The sequence below is a fragment of the Neoarius graeffei genome, chromosome 20, assembly GCF_027579695.1.
Source record: "Neoarius graeffei isolate fNeoGra1 chromosome 20, fNeoGra1.pri, whole genome shotgun sequence".
NCBI lineage: Eukaryota > Metazoa > Chordata > Actinopteri > Siluriformes > Ariidae > Neoarius > Neoarius graeffei.
In genome coordinates, this window is record NC_083588.1 from 15530524 (window position 1) to 15555355 (window position 24832).

At 42.7% G+C, this 24832-nt stretch overlaps 1 protein-coding gene across 4 annotated transcripts in view; it reads right to left on the reverse strand.

Annotated features, from left to right (window-relative positions):
* Nucleotides 1-17008, reverse strand: part of coil (coilin p80) — a 35097-nt gene extending 18089 nt beyond the window's left edge. For 2 of the 4 annotated variants that reach the window (XM_060901311.1, XM_060901310.1), the window contains exons 1-3: nucleotides 16725-17008; nucleotides 6627-7881; nucleotides 4148-4183 (exon numbers count right to left, since the gene is read on the reverse strand). In XM_060901311.1, coding sequence (XP_060757294.1) covers nucleotides 4148-4183; nucleotides 6627-7881; nucleotides 16725-16975 — 1542 coding nt within the window. In that variant the 5' untranslated portion in view covers nucleotides 16976-17008. The remainder of the gene's footprint in view (nucleotides 1-4147; nucleotides 4184-6626; nucleotides 7882-16724) is intronic. The other 2 variants (XM_060901313.1, XM_060901312.1) reach the window with 1 other exon arrangement.
* Nucleotides 17009-24832: the final 7824 nt, after the last annotated feature.

Here is a 24832-nt window from a genome sequence, read left to right on the forward strand (position 1 = left end):
AACACTAACGACTCCATGTCCTCCATGTTTATTGTTTACTATCCGGGTCGTGAGACTACCGCTTAAAAGGTCACTGATGTCACTGTTTGCGCCGCCTAACAACATCACGTGACGTCCACCCATTTTCGCTAACTCCACCCAATGTGTCCACCCACTTCCAGCCAGCACGGTTCAGCGCGGTTGTAGTCGAAATGCAACTCCAACAGCGCCACTCAGCTCCACTCAGCCCAACTCAGCACGGCACGGCTCAGCCCAACTCGGCCACGTTGGTAGTGGAAAAGCGGCATTACAGTCACCAGTTAACCTAACCTGCATGTCTTTGTCTTTGACTGTCTATTCCAGCTGACTACAGGCGAAAGGCAGGGTACACCCTGGACAAGTCGCCAGGTCATCACAGGGCTGACACATAGACACAGACAACCATTCACACTCACATTCACACCGACGGTCAATTTAGAGTCACCAGTTAACCTAACCTGCATGTCTTTGGACTGTGGGGGAAACCGGAGCACCCGAAGGAAACCCACGCGGACACGGGGAGAACATGCAAACTCCGCACAGAAAGGCCCTCGCCGGCCACAGGGCTCGAACCCGGACCTTCTTGCTGTGAGGCGACAGCCAGGGCTTGAAATTAACTTTTTTTCTTTGTGTCCCCCAGTGGTCCCGAATTCTGTGTTGTATTGTCCCGAATGGAAGCAATAGTGTCCCCATTTTTTTCCTCTCTGAAATAACCAGTGGTTAATATTATCATATGAAGTTACTATTATATTTGTAACTATGCGATTTTGAACCCTTTATATCATTTTTACAATAAGTCACAAGACACAAGCGACACATGTCCTATACATCATCTACTTCAAAATTACAGTTATTGCATTTTCAGTTTATTAAACTTTGGCGATCTCACTGTATGAATAGATACCCGTTTATTTAAAGGGGCCAACTAGCTCATTCAGAAAATGTTTCAACTCCCTACATCTGCAGTACACTTTAGTTGAAAATAAGACCCCTTTTATGTTAATTTCATCTACTTATACCTTGAATATCTGTTGGCACTTATAAAGCCAACTTATCATTTTCACCATTACCGTTATCCATTTTTATGAACTTTCCGTTATCCATTACCGTTATCCATTTTTATGAACTTTCCGTTATCCATTACCGTTATCCATTTTTATGAACTTTCCGTTATCCATTTTATGAACTTTCGCTGCCGGGTGCAAATGTTAGCACCATCAGCATGGTGCCAGGTCCGAGCCTAGTTGTGCTGCTGACTGACTAAACTTTCTGAACTCGAAAGACACCAAGAAAACTCACTTATTCTGTTGAACGGTATCTTCCGTCAATATCCTCCACATCATTCCTGTTGTATTTTATAACGTGTCTAACAGTGTTCATTAAGTTCATTCAGTTGCTAGCGTTGCCTGCAGACCAGGCGATGACACTTTGGATCCTGAAGGTCCCGGAGACGTTATGTCTGGGCTTTCAGTTTCTTCCCCGCGGTCGGTCCGCTTCAACCACTTCAGCATTTTTGTTCTGGCAAGAGTCGGCGCAGCGTGTGCGCTAGCAATTCCATTCCAAGTCCATATAATGCGGACTCCGGCCGAAGATTCTAGAACAGAATGCGCTGCTCTGTAGCCTACGGATGCAGGTGCATCGAAAGTGTAGCTACTATGTATTTTTCGCTGTTAACGTTTTAAAATTAAAATTGACAAATTAGGTGAATGTCTACGTATGGGTTACGGCTTTGTAAATAATATTAATGTAGAACTTTTTTTCTAGATCTATTTTTTTCCATTGTCCCGGGATTGTCCCAGATATGATAATTTTGTGTCCCGATGACATTTTTTATGGTCCCCGGGACACCGTTAGTTTCGAGCGCTGGCGACAGCGCTAACCACTACACCACCATGCCGCCCGTGTTGAGTTCAATATTTAAAATAAAAACCTCCAGCTTGTTTTTTGCAATTTATTCCTTGAATGTCAACTAAAGAATGATTGAAAGATTGCCACCAAAAAGGCAAAAAACTAAGGTAAAAACCAGAGATGCACCGATTGACCGGCTGCCGATCGGAATCGGCCGATTTTCACGTGATCGGCCATGACCGGCGACTGGCCAGTCAAAATTAAAATATGCCGATTTTCTGCCGATCAAAACTTGTGTATCACATAGAGATGAAAGTGGGAATACTCGTAATTCGCAACTAAAAAGACTGCAGCTACACTGGCAGCTTGAACATGCTTTCTAGTGCAATTGTGTTGCGCTTGCGCAGAACAGTGTCTGTCCTGCGCGCCTAACGAGCTCCGACGCGCGCGCCGTTAACAAAAAAAATATTCACTATATTTGGATATGCAAATATAGTGAATTTTTTTGTGTGCCAGATATTGGATGTGAAAAGATGAAAACGTTTGTGGTTGTGTGAATTTCCCATTACAGGAATTAATACGTTAGCCTATTACCAAACATCTAGTTAGATTTGTACAAAGAGAGAAAGAAAAAAAAAAGTCTTTTTGTTTGTTTTACGACCTTGGTTGCACTTGATTCCATTGGAAATTACTCTACAAATACACATTTGACAAAGATGATAGAATGGCTATGGTATAAGTATGACTGGAAATTATTTTTGTATTTTGATACTGAATGAAGAAATGGGTTGTCCTATAAGGCACAAGTTTTCAGATCTAAATAGGCTTATGAAAGTGTGTTCCATCGCAGTAGGCAAATAATATATGAGGGGGAGGTTGTTTTTGTGCCAGATATTGGATGGGAAAAGAAAAAAATGTTTGTGTGAATTTCCAATTTCAGGAATTAATATGTTAATATCAAACATGAAGAAAGATTTTACAAAGAACAATGTCTTTTTGTTTGTTTTCAACCTTTGAGGTGTTGAAAATTTATTACTGAAAATCTGGCAGAATGTTCTATTAAAGAAAAGATAAAAAGAAAATAGTCTGTGTGTGCGCTGTGAAGTGGTTTGAAAAAATTAAATCGGAATCGGCCAAAATCCGTATCGGCAGGTCACACTCCATGGAAAATCGGAATCGGCCCAAAAAATTGCAATCGGTGCATCTCTAGTAAAAACTAAACTTTAACTTCAATTTTGGTGAATAATTTTCATAAATTTAAAAGGACAGGTTTTCCACCAACATCAAGCCCAGCAAACTAATGGCCTGCCCTGTAATGTAAAGTTGGGTCGAGGAATGAAACCAGGCAGGGTTCTGGTAAAAAACTGTTTTAGCTGTCTTCTCTTAAAGAACTTAAAAGAATTTAGGTTGAACTGAATAATCTCAAATGCTTCTTGTAGCTTTAAAATAGTCCCAGCAGGTGACTCTGAAGAAAAATACTGTGTGTGTTTGAACACCGCCTGCTGTAAACACTTTGCATACACCCCAATGACCGACTCCACCTACCGCCACGACACCACCGCGCACGATTCCCTCATCGGCACAGTGGAGCACCACAAATTGCTACCTGGTCTGTGGGAAACACTGAATATGTATCAAAATCAATACGTGTATTGCATTAATTCTAAATAATATCTACATTTTATAGGGACTGGTTATTACTCATTGTCAACATCACTTGTTTTTCTAAAAATTGTCGATTAAAATTCATAGTTATTTACAGTTCCATTAATCATTCAAATTTTCAAATATTCAATATACTAAATTAAATAAAAACATTCATATCTTATGGAAACTGACCTTTTCCAAATGTCCACATTACTTGTATATGATTTCTTCACAATGTCCATTTAAACTTTAAAGTTATACAGTTAACACTGTCAGCTATAATTCAAATCATCATATATTCAATGTATTGAATCAAACAAATGCATATTTTATGGGGACTGTCTTTGTCTTATTGTCCGCATCACTTGTATGTTTTCTTCAAAAGGAAAATGTCTATTTACACTTTTTACAGTTAAAAGTTATTTACAGTTCCCAGTTATTTTTGAAATAAATTTTCATTAGATCATTTAGACTTCAGCTTCTTGGCCAAAGCCAAAAGCTTATCGGTCCTCTCTTTTTTCCTTTTTCTTTCATTAGCCAGCGCCTCCTGTGTTTTTACATGCTCTAACCTGGCTCTCTTCTGCTCTCTCTCACACTCCTCTCTTGCTTTTATACCAGCATCAATTTCACGTACCTTCGCTTCATCTCGCTTGTCAATAGCATTCGGCATCTTGAGAAAAAAAACGCCAATTAGAGGAGCGTATTTTTGATATGCAGCTCACGAACATGTGTCAGTTTTGATAAAAGAAAGCGGATGTGGGTGTCTTTGTAAAAACTGCTTTGACTGGCTATTATGGTCTCGACATCGATGTTTTGACCAATAACAATGTAGATAACACGAATTTTACATCACATTCAATGAGATTAAACGAGACTAAAGATGGCGACTTACAAATAATGTGTAAACATCGTTGGAGTTAATAAAGTTTGAACAGCATGAAGGAACATACCCCAACCCCCCGAAATTAATTAAAAAAAAAATTTCAACAGATTTGGCAAAATACGGAAGCCGAGAGAGGCCCTTCATATAATCCTTTTTTTTTTTATTCACCTTGTTATCCCGAGATAACGACATAATTAATTCAGGATCTCGAGAAAACAACACAACTAATTCGAGATCTCGAGAAAACAAAACAATTATTTCATGATCTCGAGTAAACAGCTGAGAAATGGTTCATTCAGGTGCGCCAAGAGACTTGTGATATGCTGACTTTGGGGCTATTTCTCATTCTGTATAGACGCAACTTTGGTCATTAGAATGTCTGGAATAATCGATCAGCTAATAAGGCAATATTTTGATCAGGGGTTGACACAGGGAGAGATTGCATTAAGTCTTTTAATAAGGGATCATTTCAAAATTAGTCCGCGGCAATTTCTAAGTCTTCGTTGTCTGACCCACAGGGGGCGCAGCTCTGCTAGAAATCTCAGCTGTTTTCTCGAGATCACGGAATAATTGTTTTGTTTTCTTGAGATCTCGAATTAGTTGTGTTGTTTTCTCGAGATCCTGAATTAATTATGTCGTTATCTCGGGATAACAAGGTGAATAAAAAAAAAGATTATATGAAGGGCCTCTCGCAGCTTCCATAGCATAATATAAAAAGGTCGTTTTTTACTCAGAAAAAGCGGAAATCCGCCGAAAAGTGGAAAACTCTCATCCCTGTAACCAGCTTCATGAGGTAGTCACCTGGAACGCTTTTCAATTAACCAGTGCCTCGTCAAACATTAATTAGTGCAATTTCTTGCCTTCTTAATGCATTTGAGAGTAAATAATAAAAATACAGTAAATAGCCCTATTCCACAACTGTACTAATCCATATTATGTCAAGAACCGCTCAACTAAGTAAAGAGAAACGACATCCATCATTATTTTAAGACATGAAGAAGTGTCAATAAAAGACCCTTTATACGTGTGCAGATAGTAACATTTTAAACCATGAAACAAATAAAACTGCTACATTAGCGTTATGACTTCCTGGTGGCGACTTACTATAGACCCCTTTCACATGACGTCACCGCGCCGCGAGATTTTGTTAGGCGCCATATTGGAAGACCAAGTACATGCACTCACAATATAAAACAAAGTACGAGCGAGAGTAAAGTGACACGATGGATGATAATTCGGGTTATGTGAGTACATTACCAGCTGCAGAAAGGGCACGGTATGTGGAGAAACTGGCTGTGATTGATGGGTTTGACCCATATGATAAGACTCGCGGCAAGGGAGAATGGAAACATAAGGAGGACCGGACACCAATTCTGCCATCTGTTTGCTACCCAGACATTGTAAACTATTTGTTGTTTACACCCAGTGCCTACACTCAGTGTTCGAGCTATGCCGATATTTTCGGGGGGCCCCTTTTTTTTCCCTTGGGGGTGTGTGCTAGCGCTCGTCTCGGAGCGCGGATCTCCAAACACATGAGAAGCCTATCTTACGCACATATCACGCGGACTCCACACCTCCACACACGCATCGCGTCTGAAGTCATAACTCATCAGGGGAAATCGTGTCCACATTGGCATGTTCAAAAAACAACCTTGCGTCAACAATGATACCACACGCAAGAAAAAAAAAAAAACAGTCAGGCTACTCAACAACCAACCTGGCAGCAGCGAGCAAGCCCCAAACCATCCTAAATTATTATTATTATTAAATTGTAGAAGTCTGGGAGGCTTGCTCCTCATACAGTTATCAACTTGGGGCCAATTTAGCATGTTTTAAATCTGAATTTCTTGCGTTTGCTTACCTCAAAGTGTCCGCAGATCGTGCACAGACTTATCCATTATATCCACAGTTTTTTGCCAAGTCTCACACAGGTTTCTTTCAAGTCTACTGTTGGGCCAATAAATCATAAATAAAACAGCTCAGATTTGTTTGTTTAAGTCGTTTGCCACTCCACTTTATTCTCATGGGTTCACATACCGCTGCCGTTATTTCCCCCTAATCACGAGTTTGTTGGTCTTCCAAAATGGCGCAGGGTCTGTTTACTTCCGGTTTCGGGTGACGTCAGTGAAAGGGGTCTATATGTAGCCATGTTACACTTTAAAAAAAAGGTCTGTAGACATGGTTTCAGACATTTGGCCCTGACTGTAAACGTTTCTCAGCTCTAACTCACCTGCAGCACCAAACTTTTATTAGTTTGGATCTCGCTCCGCTTACTCTCCTCTTTGTCGTCATAGTGAAAATGAAAGTTCTGCTTCCAAGGCGTTCCTCTGGCCCTGCCCAAGCCGCCCCTGACCACTCCTCGACCTCTGACTCTGTCCGGGAATCCCCGGCCCCTCCCCCGAGGAGCTAAACCAGCCATGAGCTGAAGGTTCGGCTTCTTTATCATCAGCTCCGTGTCACTGCTGCTGCCGGACGAGTCAGAACTCTCCATTTTGTCCTTGTTCTCCTGAAGCATCGTTCCTACCGGAGTGGCCGGAGTCTGAGTTGCGTCGTTCTCCACCACAGCGCACAATTCTGAGCACGGCTGCGTTTGTGCTTGTGCCGTTTTAACAGGTTTGGGTGTTGCAGGACCGTTTGCTTTACAGGCCTCGTCTTCAGAGGATGAGGAGGAATCTGAAGAAGTTTGTGTTTTGGTCATTTTGGAGTCTCCGGAAGGTTTTTTGGACGCAGAGGTTTTCCTGGCTTCACCTTGGTGACTGGACGAAGGTGGCTGCGTTTGCAGTAAAGACGCCGTTTTAGAGTTGGTCATAGATTTTTTCAGAACCAGAACGCTCCCTTTTCTGGAATCGTCATCTTCTGACGAGGACGAATCTGAAGAGGACTGCGCTTGTTTTCTCTTCACTGTTGTAGAGTTCGTCGTGGATTTTGGTGTAACAGAAGACGTCTGCTCTTTAGGCGTCTTTGTACTGGTAATTGTTTTCGGAGGTTTTTTCACAGGAACTTTTTCATCTTCGTCATCCGAAGATGAATCTGAGGAAGAGGTTTTTCTCAATGAAGGCCGTTTGGTTGCCACGATCTGTGCAGGTTTGGATTTGGGTGGAGGAGGTTTTTTAGTAACCTCCTCACTGCTGTCTGAAGATTCTGAGCTTTTATTATGCGTACGTGATGAAACCACTTTTCCATTAGTAAGGACAGAAGATGCTGAAGCTTTCTTGCTGCTCTTGTTTGTCTGGGACTTTGAAGATGATGAAGGTTCTTTAGCAGGGACGGCTGCTTTTAAGGCATCTCCAGACTCAACCTGCTGCTCTTCCCTCTTGTTTTTCTTTGCTTTGTGTTTTTTCTTTGTTGCACCTGTTGGTTGGGTGAGACCATTCACCTCGCTTGGTTTGTGTTTTTTCTTCTTCATTGGTGCTTGAAACAAGCCTTCTTCCTCTCTATGCCTTTTTTTCCTTCCGTGCTCACAAGAAACACTGGAAACCTTCACCCTGTTAATGATGAGGAAATAAGAAGCAGCTCAGGTACAATTGTAACTAAAAGATGGTGCTATTGGCCAAATTAAATTGTGTCTCAATATCGTGAAAAGTTGGGCATTTGGCTAATATAGTTTAAGCAGGGGTTCTCAACCTTTTCTACCTTAACCCTTTGGTGACTGACCCCTTGAAAATCGTTCCTCCAGGAACGATGACGTTTCAGTTGTCAAGACAACGGAAAAACTAAAATACAAGAGCATTTTGTTTTGTGCACAAGAGCATTGTGACGTATCTTTCTGTTTTGTATTTTAGTTTTTCCGTTGTCTTGACAACGGAAACGTCATCGTTCCTGGAGGAACGATTTTCAAGGGGTCAGTCGCCAAAGGGTTAAGGCCCACCTATTCATACTTGTAACTAGGGCTGTGCTCACAGCTTGCGATACTCGATCATGCACGATTTTCGGGGGTACGATACGATATCGTTTACTCACTTGAAAATCGAAAATCCCATATATGACATATTTCATGCATATCTCCCGGTTCTGTAGCAGGTTGTCATCAATTTTCACTTGATTTAAAGCATGTTTCATGCCAGAAATCGACGGAAATTCATGCTTGCAACCTGTTCCAACCAAAAACGTTTTTATTTACTGGCGGTTCCAGTTACTCAGGGCATGCGCACTAGAAATTAGGCGCTCTGCTTCAATGTGCTCTGCTACAGACGCTGCAAGCCGCTAATTACGTCCCCCATGTCTCCATGGCCTCGTCTCGAGACTCATTGATTGAATAATTTTGGCGCCAAACGTATTCGCGCCCTCTGCTTACAATACATTAAAGACATCATTTAACTCGATATATCGCGATATATATGGTACGATATCGTGAGCAACTGATGGCAAACGAGCACAGCCCTACTTGTAACGAGTCGGGGCCCATTAAAAAAAGATCGACAATTATTTTGGCTCATCTATTCTATTAGAATCTAATAATCTAAAGAAGTGGGTATAGAAACCACTCAATGGGATTAGATCCTTACACGCTAACAAAGAAGGATTTTTCCTATGAAAAATTTACGAGCTGAATAAATTTTGATCCTATTGTAGCCGTAACTAAATACAAAGATAATAGTTATGCATCTTATTCATTAACTTAATATGAAGATAATTAACAAATAATCAACAGATTTTTAAGGTTTTTTTTAAGATTGTGTTTATTTTTAGTCTTTTGTATTTGTAATTCTTTGTATCTGTACATGCAGGACCCCATCAGCTCTGCTGATCAACTTATCGTGTTTAAGTAATTCATTCATTCATTCGAGTTGGAAAATTATCCAATCTGTTGAGTTCCCTGACATCTCAAACTACCTGGTGCTGCAGACATCATTCTACATGGGGACACAGATGAAAACCTGGAAGAGCATGGAGGAGAACAACTTTTTATACATGGCTGGGTTAAAGATCTGGGGATCAAAACACTACAAGATAAATCCTGTATCGTTTATTCTCGGGTAAGGAGAAATTCCTGGGTTTTGTACGTGTCTTTGCGATGGTTGCTAGGACGCTAGAACTTTTAGTATCAGGTGTAAACAAACCACAGCTGTTTGATTCTCAATCCTCCTGGCTCTTCTCTTCCAGCAGATCCATATAATTTACCCACAAACGTATTTATTTATTCTGCCCACTGTGTGTGCGCACACAAAGTTAAATGCAAAGGAGGAATGTGACAATAATAAAGCCTTGTTCTTCTTATGGCCCGGTCACACCGCTCGAACTTTAATGGAGCGTTCCTGGAGCGGTGAAAAAAATTCATCACCGCTTTAACAAAAGTTGGCCCCCGTTAAAGCAACGCCGTATACGCTCGGCCACCGCTGATGTTTCTCGAGGGGCCCTCCTACCGCTCCGAAAGTTTTGAGCTGCACAAAATATTGCGAGCGGTGAGGAGGGGGCAATTTTCCGCCCCGACAAAGTTCACCCCCGCTCCACCAACGCCCAGTCAAAGTTTGGCACCGCTAGACGCAAGTTCGTGGACGCTTGGGTCCGCTAGGCCAACGCAGAAATCTTGAACGCTGGACCACCGCTGCTTCGCCAGCGTTGCCCGGGCGGCGATTAAACGTTGCACAAACTTCGGTGGAGCGGTTGTAAGCGTTTTACGAGCGGACACGGGGTTGCTGGAACGGTGTCGGGCGTTGAAGCAGCTATCCATGGCGGCGATGAACTTTGGTTTGGCGTTGGTATAGAGGTGTCGGAGCGGGACCAGAATTTGGCTATAAATACGGGGAGAAATGGACCAGGAGCTCATTTGGAATCGAGCTGCCGTTGAGTTCAGACCTCATCTATATCGAATTTGCTCAAAGTTACAGTAAAACTGTATCACCATGGATGCTGAGAGACTTGCTATGATTGGTGCTAAACCAACTTTATACCCCCGCCGAGCCAAAGCCCGCATGCGCAGAACGCCGCTATACCAACGCTCGCGTCACCGCTAAACCAACGCTCGCTACCGCTAAACCAACGCTAAAGCAACGCCGGCTTCAGCGGTGCACCGCTAAGCCAATGCCCGTGTTTTCGATTTTTTTCCCATTTTGTGCGCGGTGACGAGCGTTGTCGAAATTCGGCCCCCCCCACCGTTCAAGGAACGCTCCAGCAAAGTTCGGGCGGTGTGACCGGGCCATTAATTTACCCACAAATGTATTTATTCCACTTGAAACGTGTACGTCGAACAAGCTACCGGATTTGGGACACTACAACATCCTGAACTGTTTAGTATTTGGCTTCAAACTTGGAAAAAAAATTCACGGCCCAGTGGTTTATAGCAATTGCATTTAATATGATCATTTTTGTGGTTTTTAATCATATTTGCAAAACCAAGTCAGTATTTGAATGACAAAATATGAAAAAAAACCCCACACACCAAGTACTGTATATAGTCAGTCATTTAGATTGTTAAGTCATACACTACCGTTCAAAAGTTTGGGGTCACTTTGAAATGTCCTTATTTTTGAAAGAAAAGCACTGTTCTTTTCAATGAAGATCACTTTAAACTAATCAGAAATCCACTCTATACATTGCTAATGTGGTAAATGACTATTCTAGCTGCAAATGTCTGGTTTTTGGTGCAATATCTCCATAGGTGTATAGAGGCCCATTTCCAGCAACTCTCACTCCAGTGTTCTAATGGTACAATGTGTTTGCTCATTGCCTCAGAAGGCTAATGGATGATTAGAAAACCCTTGTACAATCATGTTAGCACAGCTGAAAACAGTTTAGCTCTTTAGAGAAGCTATAAAACTGACCTGCCTTTGAGCAGATTGAGTTTCTGGAGCATCACATTTGTGGGGTCGATTAAATGCTCAAAATGGCCAGAAAAATGTCTTGACTAGATTTTCTATTCATTTTACAACTTATGGTGGTAAATAAAAGTGTGACTTTTCATGGAAAACACAAAATTGGCTGGGTGACCCCAAACTTTTGAACGGTAGTGTATGTTTTATGGAAGCAAAAGAGACAAAAATATGAAAATGTTAAAAGTCACTGAAATTCTTACTGTCGTTTAAAAACCACTGAACACATTTTGTAAACCGAATTATCGAGCAAAAAACATAGTGCCCACTGTCGCCTCAGACTGCTGTTGTTAGTTGACAAGAGTGGTCTTCTACTATTGGAGCCGTTACCTCAAGATTCAATGTATTGTGCATTCTGAGGCTACATCCACACGACAACGGCAACGAGATTTTTTTTTTTAAATATCGCGTCCACATGGGCAATGGATCAGTAAAATATCAGGTACATACGGCAACGCAACGCTTGCTGAAAACGATGCAATATACATGCCACACCTCTACGTGCGCTGTAAGACGGTCCCATCGGAGACACCAGAACAATAGAAGTAGACGCATGCGCATAAACCCCTTCTTCTGTAGCATCAGCCACATAAAGTTTTGATTATTAATCAGTAGCGTAAAACGAAAGACGCGGAAAGAGGAATGAATGGGGGTAGATGGAAGCCGGTACGCCAACATTCTGATATCCTCCGGAATTCTTTAATGGTCTGGAATAAATTGAATGCTCCACATTGATGGATTACTTTGTTCTTCTACGCCCTTTTTGAGGAATGTATTGTCGGACTTAAACCAACATCTGAAGAGGTGAGATCGCGCCTTTTTTTCCCCTATTTTTGCTGGCGGGATTGTTTTTGTTTTTGGAAAGCAGTGAAAATATTTTGTAAGCGCGTTTCATGAACCAAGTTATAGGATTTGTTGACAACTCGCATCGAGTTCGTTACACTTCTACCCGGCGTGAAGCACTGACAGTCATGTGGTTGTGACGTCATCGTAAACAAATCCGTTCTACTCATCCAGACGACTTCGCAACGGCGCCGTTGCCAGATTTTTCCACTCTGGAACCTGTTCTCAAAAGATTTCGTTTTGGGGCACCCAAAACGCCGGTGCCGTGTGGTAAACAATTTTATCAGATTCACCTGAATCCGTTGCAGTGTGGACAGGGCCTGAGAGACTTTTCTGCTCACCACAACTGTAAAGAGTGATTGAGTTCCCATAACTTTTTGGTCTACATGAGCTATTCCAGCCATTCTCCTTTGACCCCTCTTATCAACGAGGAGTTTCCAACGGTAGAATGGTCACTCGGTGGATGGTGGTTCATTTTTGTTTTTTTCCTTACCATTCTGTGTAAACTCTTTCCATTTCTGAAATACTCAAAAAATGACAAAACATTGCCAGTGGAACATCTCTTAAAAAGTGAAGTAACCACAGGTCTGGCGTCCCTGCTGGCTGGGTGTAGCACCACTAATCCCCAGGTGTGTTTAAATGACAAAATAGCTTATTTTCCATGTCACTTTTCTCATCTAAAGTGCCTTTCCATCAACAGTGTCTCATTGGAACTGTTAGTTTTCCCCATGCTGCACATTTTTTTTTTTTTTTTTCCCCAAATAATTAGTTTGTAAACATTATCCCACCATAAGAAGGTATGGATACACTTGGGAATTAAGTGATTGACAGCCTTGACGATGCACTGGATCTTGGTATTGGGAGAAAGGGGCAGGCCGACCAAACGAGTAGGTGTACCTCATCTCTACTGAGCAGACTATCAGTCAAATGTCCCTGGCTCCAAATTTGGCAACATTTATAGAACAGAAGGGAATAGAGCCACATGTTTTTCTTTTTTATACAGTCATTGACTGTAACCAACATTTCAGGCTCCAACAACCATGCTCTTAAGGTCTTTCTGTACGATTTCATGCATTGTGCTGCCGCCACATGATCTGAATAATTGCATGAATGAACATGCGTACATCTTTTGCTAATAAAACCATCAGTACTCTCATTATTAAGTATTCACCAACTTAACATTTAAATCTTTATGTCTGTTTTTCTCAGACTGTTGATACTATAAGTGTTTCAGTTAAATCATGGTTTAATTGGACCTGAGAACATAGTGCCCTAATCCTCAAAAACCTCTTTTCGACCAACAAGGAACAGGTTTAGTTCTTGTTCACGCACCAAATTTTAAGAAGAAGAAACCTTTGTCACATGCACACTTCAAGCAGAGTGAGATTCATCCTCTGCATTTAACCTATCTGAAGCAGTGAACACACACACACAGCCAGAGCAGTGGGCAGCCACACTACAGCGCCCAGGGAGCAGTCAGGGGTTAAGTACCTTGCTCAAGGGCACTTCAGCCCAAGGCTGCCCCACGTTAACCCAATTGCATGTCTCTGAACTGTGGGGGAAACCCACGCAGACACGGGGAGAACATGCAAACTCCATACAGAAAGGCCCCCGCAGACTGCTGGGCTCGAACCCAGAACCTTCTTGTTGTGAGACGACAATGCTAACCACTACACCACCGTGCCGCCCCTTTTTTTTGTACCATTTTGTCCCATTCAGAGCATCTCATTCTCATCTCATTATCTCTAGCCGCTTTATCCTTCTACAGGGTCGCAGGCAAGCTGGAGCCTATCCCAGCTGACTACGGGCGAAAGGCGGGGTACACCCTGGACAAGTCGCCAGGTCATCACAGGGCTGACGCATAGACACAGACAACCATTCACACTCACATTCACACCTACGGTCAATTTAGAGTCACCAGTTAACCTAACCTGCATGTCTTTGGACTGTGGGGGAAACCGGAGCACCCGGAGGAAACCCACACAGACACGGGGAGAACATGCAAACTTCGCACAGAAAGGCCCTCGCCGGCCACGGGGCTCGAACCCGGACCTTCTTGCTGCGAGGCAACAGCGCTAACCACTACACTACCGTGCCGACCCCATTCAGAGCATTTCAACCAAAAATAATTTGGTTCCCAGCTGGAACCAAAATATAGCTAGTTTTTAAGAAGAACTACTTTTTTTTTCCATCACACGTACACTTGTGAAATTCCTCTCTGCATTTAACCCATCTGAAGCAGTGAACATACACGTTAGCAATGAGCGCACATACACATACCCAGAGCAGTGGGCAGCCATGCTAACAGGGCCCAGGGAGCAGTTGGGGGTTAGGAGCCTTGCTCAAGGGCACCTCAGCCTAAGGCCGCTCCATGTTAAAGTGCATATTTTGGACCAATTTCGGGTTTTTTTTTAATATGAAAGTATGTCCCTTTACAAACTCATCCAGAAGGGTAATTTTGCACAAGGCCATCTGTCTACAGCAGAAAAAACCAAAAAAAACCAAAACGCATCTGGAAAAATCCCAAGGGAGTCTGGAGCCAGATTCGTGACGTTACCTGAGGAAGCGCCAGCAGGCTGCGCGAGCTTTGCACGGTTTCAGTGCACAGCCTGTATAGACCAAGCGCTCCCATTTCTCTCTCATTGTCCGGTCTTTTGGAAAACAATGAGTACTAATCCCATCAAGATTGGTGTTGCTACACCCTCCTATAATACATCTGTTAACCATTTTAATAATTACGCGATAACGTTAAAGAAATTTGCAGAAAACCACCAGGTCGTTTTCTCATAAACAAACCAGCGCTGACGTAGGATTCAGAAGGAGGCTTCCCGCACGCGACGTCATGAAAATCAATGTTTCCCAGGAAATCCAAATCTCATATCATCTCTAGCCGCTTTATCCTGTTCTACAGGGTCGCAGGCAAGCTGGAGCCTATCCCAGCTGACTACGAGCGAAAGGCAGTGTACACCCTGGACAAGTCGCCAGGTCATCATAGGGCTGACACATATACCCCTTTTCCACCAAATCAGTTCCAGGACTGGTTTGGGGCCAGTGCTGGTTCACAACTCGTTCAACTTGCGAGCCAGCTGAGAACCAGTTTGCTTTTCCATAGGTTGCGGTGCTAAGGGAAGCCACGTCAGTTATGTTTGCATAAACCTTAGCGCGAATATCGAAGCAAAAACAACACGGAAGCAGCAGCAGCAACAATAATAATAATGGTTGACTTCGCGTTTGTACAGCTGCTGCTTCTCGTCGCTTAAAAATGGTGATCTTTCATGGTCTTGTTATTGTTGTTGGTCTTAACAACACCCCCCCCGCTGACATAAGCGGTTCTTTCCTCTGGCCCAGCAGAGAGTTGGTGGTAGCCTGGTACTGGTTTTTCTGGCCCCAGAGCCAGTTCTTTGTCAATGGAAACAGAAAACCTGGTTCCAAACTAAGCACTGGCCCCGAACCAGCCCTGGAACTGCTTTGGTAGAAAAGGGGCAATAGACACACAACCATTCACACTCACATTCACACCTACGGTCAATTTAGAGTCACCAGTTCAGGGTTCTCCACGAGGGGTTTTAGAGGTGCAGGCCGCCCCCCTTTCTGTGATTCCCGCCCCCGTTTAATTTCTGCCGCCCCTTTATAAAAGGAAGAGACGTCCCTTTGTTTTCTTTGTGACAGATAGCCTTTCTCTGTTGGAGTACCGACAACGCGACAACACCCGAGTGTGAAACTCATTTACCAGCAATTAGTTTGGTCAGTCTGACAAATGACAATTATAGTCTAAGAAAAGCGTTTCACACTTCGGCGTTTTTGACACATTGTTCTTGCGCCGGGAGATAACACGCCTTTATAATAACGTGTGAATCGACACCAAGTTCGAGATAACTGATTGTTATTGTCGGCAGAGAAATAAAGGATAAAAATAAAAAGTTCACTCAAGCGTGATATTGCCTATAAAACCGTGAGGATATAACCTGGCAAATTTTATGCAAATGACATATGTAAATTTATGCAAATTTGTTTCAAGGTCATCCGATTGACCCCCATCCCCCTATATTTTCAATCCGTGGAGAACCCTAACCTGCATGTCTTTGGACTGTGGGGGAAACCGGAGCACCCGGAGGAAACCCACACGGACACGGGGAGAACATGCAAGCTCCGCACAGAAAGGCCCTCGCCGGCCACGGGGCTCGAACCCGGACCTTCTTGCTGTGAGGCGACAGCACTAACCACTACGCCACCGTGCCGCCCTATTTGACCTATATGCCCTTTAACCTAACTGCATGTCTTTGGAGGAAACCCACACACAGAAAGGCCACTGGGCTCGAACCCAGAACCTTCTTGCTGTGAAGCAACAGTGCTAACAGTCTTCTTCACAACAGTTCCACTCAAAACTGGTGAAAATGTGGGCCAGTTTGCTAGCTGGCACCAAGATTCAAAGAATCCTGAACAGAACCAATTCAAGACTGGTCAAAAAGGAGTAGAAGTCTTCCTCCAGGTTTCAGCTAATAATGTCAGCTCAACACATCTCAGGGCTTTCACAATATAGAAAGTGGATTGCTTGGGGTGTGTGAAATATAACTTGGATAAAATCTATGCTGAAACAAGCCTAGTGAGATGATGATAATAATAATAATAATAATAATAATAATAATAATAATAATAAACCGGATAGGAATCGTTACCTTATACTGTCATTATCACGAACCACATAGATGCTCTCTGCAGGGGGGAGGAAACAGTTCTCAATGAACAAGTCGAAGTCTGTTTTACGGCTATAATCGAACTTTTCTCGAATAACGCTACACAAATCTGCAACAACACGACATTTATTCAGATCCACCAGCAGCCAGCTCATACGGCAGTCAGGCATGGAGGGAGGAGGGTAATCAAAATACAGCCTGACTCGAACCGCATTGAGACTGGAGGCCGCCATGTTTCTGTACGAACGCAGAAAGAAGCGCGTTTACATCCGGGAACTTGCTGATGACGTCACCACGACTGCGGAAGTGAATTTTCCTCATTGGGTTTGGGAGCTCAGTGGCTTCAGAGAGATGACTCAGCATTTTGTGTCCAGACTGCACATGAACCCTACACTACCGTTCAAAAGTTTGGGGTCACTTTGAAATGTCCTTATTTTTGAAAGAAAAGCACTGTTCTTTTCAATGAAGATAACTTTAAGGGTGTTTTCACACCTGGTCCCCTTTAAAGGAACCAGACTCGGTCCTCTTTAAGTGGACCAAAAAGCGGACCAACAGAAAAAGAACTCGGTTCTTTTTGTGTTCACACTGTGAATGTATTACAAAGAGGACTGGGTTCTCTCCCTGGTCCAGTTAAGCTTTGATGGGGCCTCAGTCCTCTTTCTGTTCACACCAGGTCCTCCCTCAGACCCCCAGTGCAAGGAATTCTGGGTAATTTTCTCTTGAATCAAAATGTCTGCTGCCATGCTTGCCCTGCTGTATTCTTTGATCAAAATAGTGCGGATTAAGGAAAATAAATTTATTATATATTTTTATTTATAATATAGTTATATTATTGTGGCCGACTCGTCAGTCAGTAAGTTCAGAGAACTGTAAAGCGGCTGTGGTAAGTTCCAAAAGGAAGTTGAGTTTCCCTGCTACAGTCACGTGACCATCTATGGCAAACGAAGAAGGTTAAACTACAGTGAAAAAGGCAAAGTGAACCCGGTGCGCTTTTTGTTCACAGTGCGCAGATTAGGCGAACCGTACCGTTGATTTTTAGCGAACCGTACTGAGACCACCTCCTGAGGTGGTCTCAGTTCGGTTCGCTTTAAAGGGGTCTGGGTACGGTTGGAGTGTTCACATATGCGCAAAAAATGCTGAGTCATCGATCTGAGTTCGGTTAGATGGCTGAAAGGGACCAAGTGTGAAAACACCTTAAACTAATCAGAAATCCACTCTATACATTGCTAATGTGGTCAATGACTATTCTAGCTGCAAATGTCTGGTTTTTGGTGCAATATCTCCATAGGTGTATCGAGGCCCATTTCCAGCAACTCTCACTCCAGTGTTCTAATGGTACAATGTGTTTGCTCATTGCCTCAGAAGGCTAATGGATGATTAGAAAACCCTTGTACAATCATGTTAGCACAGCTGAAAACAGTTGAGCTCTTTAGAGAAGCTATAAAACTGACCTTCCTTTGAGCAGATTGAGTTTCTGGAGCATCACATTTGTGGGGTCGATTAAATGCTCAAAATGGCCAGAAAAATGTCTTGACTATATTTTCTATTCATTTTACAACTTATGGTGGTAAATAAAAGTGTGACTTTTCATGGAAAACACAAAATTGTCTGGGTAGTGTAGCACTACGTTCAGACTGCAACCTGAAACGACCCATATCCGATTTGTTGTGAAATCCGATTTTTTTTGTTAGGCCGTTCACATTACCAATTATATGAGACTTGTATGCGATCTCCAATATGAACGGAAAACGACCCAAAAGTGTCCCGCATGCGCAATTTGACACGTAATAAGCACATCTACGTAATACGTAAACAAAAAAAAAAGCGCACTCTTCAAGTTTGCAAGTAAAGCATGGAGATGAGGCGAGACCTGGCGATGTGGTTTTTGTGGCGGTGGCGGAAGTCGCACAATAATCTGATTAATGTGGGCAGCAGACTAATGAGACCGAAGGTGTCAAATTACTGGAAATTTCCAGAACAATCTTATAATCTTGTAATACAGGATGGTTTAAGTTATAAATCAGTTATAGAAACTGTTTTATTTAATCAGGCTAACAGATCAACATCCAGGTCCCTACCAAATCCACCATTAGCTTGATCAATTCTATAAAAGTCTATTTAAATTCTGAAAACTGTACAAATGTTGTTGTTTTCCACCAAAGAGGCGGGATTAGCCAACACAGAATAGTGACGTTTGTCTCTTGTTGATGACGTGTAGGTCGCATGAATGCGACCTGTCTGGTCAGACTGTAGTCGCATGTGAAAATAACGGATATGCATTAGGGCTGTGCCGATAGACGATGCCATCGACGATGGTGGTCATCCATCATGATGGAGAGCCACCATCGTGATACCACGCCCCCTCCTGTCATAAACATGCATATACGGTATCATCTGGGCCTATAAAGTTAGTTTTTTGTTAGTTTAGTTAGTTAGTTTTGTTTAATCTCATCTCATCTCATTATCTCTAGCCGCTTTATCCTTCTACAGGGTCGCAGGCAAGCTGGAGCCTATCCCAGCTGACTACGGGCGAAAGGCGGGGTACACCCTGGACAAGTTGCCAGGTCATCACAGGGCAGACACATAGACACAGACAACCATTCACACCTACGGTCAATTTAGAGTCACCGGTTAACCTAACCTGCATGTCTTTGGACTGTGGGGGAAACCGGAGCACCCGGAGGAAACCCACGCGGACACGGGGAGAACATGCAAACTCCACACAGAAAGGCCCTCGCCGGCCCCGGGGCTCGAACCCAGGACCTTCTTGCTGTGAGGCGACAGCGCTAACCACTACACCACCGTGCCGCCTAGTTTTGTTTAATATATAAATATATTATATAACATATAATTATATATAAATACATAATTATATAAATCATTATAAAGTAATATCCTGTTACCGGTTGTTCACGTAGGCTATGGTGCAGGGACGTGCTAGTGAACATAACATGTGGTTACACAAATACAGTATGCTACTAATAATAAATTTTGACTTCATTTTTTAGCCTACACTATACTTTTAATGTAAAATTTGTCATGTTGTTCAAACAAATAGCCACTATTAACGACTTCAGTCGGGAAATATTGCACCTTATCAAACGGCAGTGAAGCGCAGACTGCGGCAGAAGTCAAATAACTTTAATCTGGTAAATAGGCCTACTTTCAGACACAAAATGGTCCACTATAAGCCATAATGTCAAACCAAATGGAAGAATGAAGGTGATTCTGACAAATGTAAAGACAGTAAAAAAAAACAATATTAAATCATGATTTTAAAAGCTGGTGCAATAATTCAAACACTAATAAATTGGAAAAATTAGCGCGTTCAAGTGCGCACTAAAGGCCGAAACGCATCTTCAATTGATATGGTGTAAATAAACAATGAGTAATAGCTTAAGTGTAGTTTCTTCTCATAGTTTGAATACTAGTCTTTCATTGTTAGAGCAGATTAATATCTTGCCGTGATCAGTAAGTGCTCTGGGAGGTTCATTTCCACCTGCGCTTTGCGCAGCTCATTTCTCCGAAGCCAGCTGTGCGCAAACGCAGTGTTGACTGCTCGGCAAACTCCAAACGCTCGGGCTGTACTGGCCCTCTGTTGCGCAAGCGAGTTGGTTATGGCCAGGTTCAAATTGTGCCCAAAACAACTTAACCACGGCCATTTCAATTGCCTGATGGCTGCGACAATATTCGCCCCGTTGTCCGTTGTTATGCAGGCGATCTTTTTCTCCTCTATTTTCCATTCGGCAAGTGTCTCGCGTAATGCGTCTTCTAAATTGTCCGCTGAATGTGTCTCTGGCATGAAACTCGTCTGCAGGCATTTGGACTGCATTGCCCACTCTCGGTCTACATAATGTACGGTAGCTGACATATAGGGCATCATGTTGCAGCTGGACCACATATCCGTTATCAAGGCCAAATATTCCACATCACCTTTCACATTTTTTCTTTACGTGCCAAAGCCTCGGATGAGTATCTAATACTTTTAATAATAATAATAATAATAATAATAATATATTTAATAATGTGGTATTAAACCCCCCCGCCCACAATATGATCGTCCATCACGATGTTTGCACTGTAAACATCGTCGATGCCAATTAAGGGGACATCGCACAGCCCTAATATGCATCGGAATTAGGACCACATATCCAAGCGGCCTGGGTCCATGTGAAAAAAATCGGATCTGTGTTGTTCAGATTGTCAATAACAAATCGGATTCAGGTCGCATATGGGCAAAAAAATCAGATATGGGTCGTTTCAGGGTGCAGTCTGAACGTAGTCTAAGTCTAAACTGACCCCTTTTGGAAGCAAACGTTTGTGGTTCATTTTGTTCTCCATTTAGGCCAAGTTTACATTAGACCGTATCTGTCTCGTTTTCTTCGCGGATGCACTGTCCGTTTACATTAAAACGCCGGGAAACGGGAATCCGCCAGGGTCCATGTATTCAATCCAGATCGTGTCTGGTCCGGTGCTGTGTAAACATTGAGAATACGCGGATACGCTGTGCTGAGCTCTAGCTGGCGTCGTCATTGGACAACGTCACTGTGACATCCACCTTCCTGATTCGCTGGCGTTGGTCATGTGATGCGACTGCTGAAAAATGGCGCGGACTTCCGCCTTGTATCACCTTTCATTAAAGAGTATAAAAGCATGAAAATACTGCAAATACTGATGCAAATACTGCCCATTGTGTAGTTATGATTGTCTTTAGGCTTGCCATCCTTCCACTTGCAAGTGGTAAGTGATATGCACTGGGATCACACACACAGCGGCTCAGTCCCGAATCACTGCTCGTGCACTTCACTCGCGCGCTCTGTGAGCTGCGCAGGGCTGGAGTGCACACCCTCCAGAGGGCACTCGCTGTTCAGGGCGGAGTGATTTGGAGCGCAGGATGCCTGCGGAGCCGAGCGTATCCGTGTATTGGTGTTGCTGTGTGCACGCGAATCGTGTATTGGTGTTGCTGTGTGCACACTAATCGTTTTAAAAACGTTAATCTGATGATCCGCTGATACGGTCTAATGTAAACCCCACCTTATAAACAAAGTGGTCTCAGCCCCCTTCATCCATCCATCCGTTAGCCACTTATCCTGTCCTACAGGGTCACAGGCAAGCTGGAGCCTATGGGCGAGAAGCGGGTATGGACAAGCCGCCAGGTCACCGCAGGCCTAACACATAGACAACCATTCACACTCACACCTACGGTCAATTTAGAGCAGCTTTTCTCAACCGGGGTGCCCTGGGGTGCCGTCAAAAAATTCTAACATTGAAATAAATAAAATGAAATAAAATTCCAAAAAATGATAGTTACACTAATGCAGATCATCGCCGCCTCATGCATCATCAAAATTTGTCTCACGGCCCCCTTTCCCATGTCACAACGTCACTGCCAGGGTCAGCGTGACTGCGTATATTTTATATGGGGGTGCCTTGAGAATTTGCATACTTCTGAAAGGTGCCGTGACTGAAAAAAGGTTGAGAAACGCATGATTTAGAGCCACCAATTAGCCTAACCTGCATGCCTTTGGGGGAAACCGGAGCACACTCACGCAGACACCATGCAAACTCCACACAGAAAGGCCCTCGCCGGCTGCTGGGCTCAAACCCAGGACCTTCTTGCTGTGAGGCAATAGTGCTAACCACTACACCACCGTGCCGCCCTAGCCCCCTTCATGTTTTTCGTAATACTAGAGAAAGAACTTCCAGGTTGCTGTGTAAATACTGTACATCACAATGAGGTCAACGTGTTGGGGAGCAACATTTTGTATCTTTAATAAGTATACTCCTAAATCAGTATGACTATACTAGGAGTTGAAAAGAATTAAAATATATATATATGTACACACACACACACACACACACACACACACACACACACACACACACAAACATCTGTGCTGGGAATGGACCGGAAGTCCCAAGGTCAAAGTGGGACACACCTCCGAAAGTGGTTGAGAATGACCAAGCTAAGGTCCTGTGGGAATTCCAGATACAGACGGACAAACTGGTAATGGCTAACCATGGTAGTGGTGGACAAACGGGAGAACAAGGCTGTGGCAATACCAAGTGACAATAACATCAGGCAAAAAGAACTTGAGAAGTATAAAGGGGCTGAAAGAAAAGCGAGAAAAGATGTGAAAGATGAAGACAACAGTGGTCTTCGTGGTGATCCGAGTCCTCGGTGCAGTGACCCCCAAACTAGGAGAGTGGCTCCAACAGATCCCAAGAACAACATCCGAGATCTCTGTCCAGAAAAGCACAATCCAAGGAACAGTTAAGATACTGCACAGGACCCTCAAACTCCCAGGCCTCTGGGGGAGGACCCGAGCTTGAGGGATAGATAGATAGATAGATAGATAGATAGATAGATAGATAGATAGATAGATAGATAGATAGATAGATAGATAGATAGATAGATAGATGCACATATACAAACACACACACACATCCATACATATACATACATATAATTACAAATAATCGAGTAACATTTGATTCAGTTAGACTGGAATAATAATTCAATAACTTAAAATTAAATATAAAATATGAGATATTTACATACAAATACTTGGGGCAATGGCTTTAAATTTATCAAGAGTCTCAGGAATTGTGGATAAAGGTAAATTATTCCAAATCTTTATCGTTCTTGAGTAAAAGGAGTATATAAATATATTGTTCAATGTATTAAGTTGGTGGCAGATAAGCTAATAAAGCTAACAGTGTTACTAGCAATGATACAATTAGGCAGCAGTAATAATAGTATTGTATCAGAGACAGGAACAATAGCTATTAATACTATTAGTATACAATATATGTGTAATATATAGCTTATGAATCGATGTGTAATCTTACATCTTAATGTGTAATCATAATCTTATATCTGTAATCTTAAATCTTATACATCTATGTGTAATAAAAATCAATATATGTGTAAAATAAATTGAACATGGCAGATAAGCTAATAAAGCTAACTGTGGTACTAGCAATGATACTATTAGGCAGCAGTAATAATAGTATTGTATCAGATACAGGAACAATAGCTGCTGTATAATACTATTAGTACACAATATACAACCCCGATTCCAAAAAAGTCGGGACAAAGTACAAATTGTAAATAAAAATGGAATGCAATGATGTGGAAGTTTCAAAATTCCATATTTTATTCAGAATAGAACATAGATGACATATCAAATGTTTAAACTGAGAAAATGTATCATTTAAAGAGAAAAAATTGGGTGATTTTAAATTTCATGACAACACCACATCTCAAAAAAGTTGGGACAAGGCCATGTTTACCACTGTGAGACATCCCCTTTTCTCTTTACAACAGTCTGTAAACGTCTGGGGACTGAGGAGACAAGTTGCTCAAGCTTAGGGATAGGAATGTTAACCCATTCTTGTCTAATGTAGGATTCTAGTTGCTCAACTGTCTTAGGTCTTTTTTGTCATATCTTCCATTTTATGATGCGCCAAATGTTTTCTATGGGTGAAAGATCTGGACTGCAGGCTGGCCAGTTCAGTACCCGGACCATTCTTCTACGCAGCCATGATGCTGTAATTGATGCAGTATGTAGTTTGGCATTATCATGTTGGAAAATGCAAGGTCTTCCCTGAAAGAGACGTCGTCTGGACAGGAGCATATGTTGCTCTAGAACCTGGATATACCTTTCAGCATTGATGGTGTCTTTCCAGATGTGTAAGCTGCCCATACCACATGCACTAATGCAACCCCATACCATCAAAGATGCAGGCTTCTGAACTGAGCGCCGATAACAACTTGGGTCGTCCTTCTCCTCTTTAGTCCGAATGACACGGCGTCCCTGATTTCCATAAAGAACTTCACATTTTGATTCGTCTGACCACAGAACAGTTTTCCACTTTGCCACAGTCCATTTTAAATGAGCCTTGGCCCAGAGAAGATGTCTGCGCTTCTGGATCATGTTTAGATACGGCTTCTTTGAACTATAGAGTTTTAGCTGGCGACGGCAGATGGCACGGTGAATTGTGTTCACAGATAATGTTCTCTGGAAATATTCCTGAGCCCATTTTGTGATTTCCAATACAGAAGCATGCCTGTATGTGATGCAGTG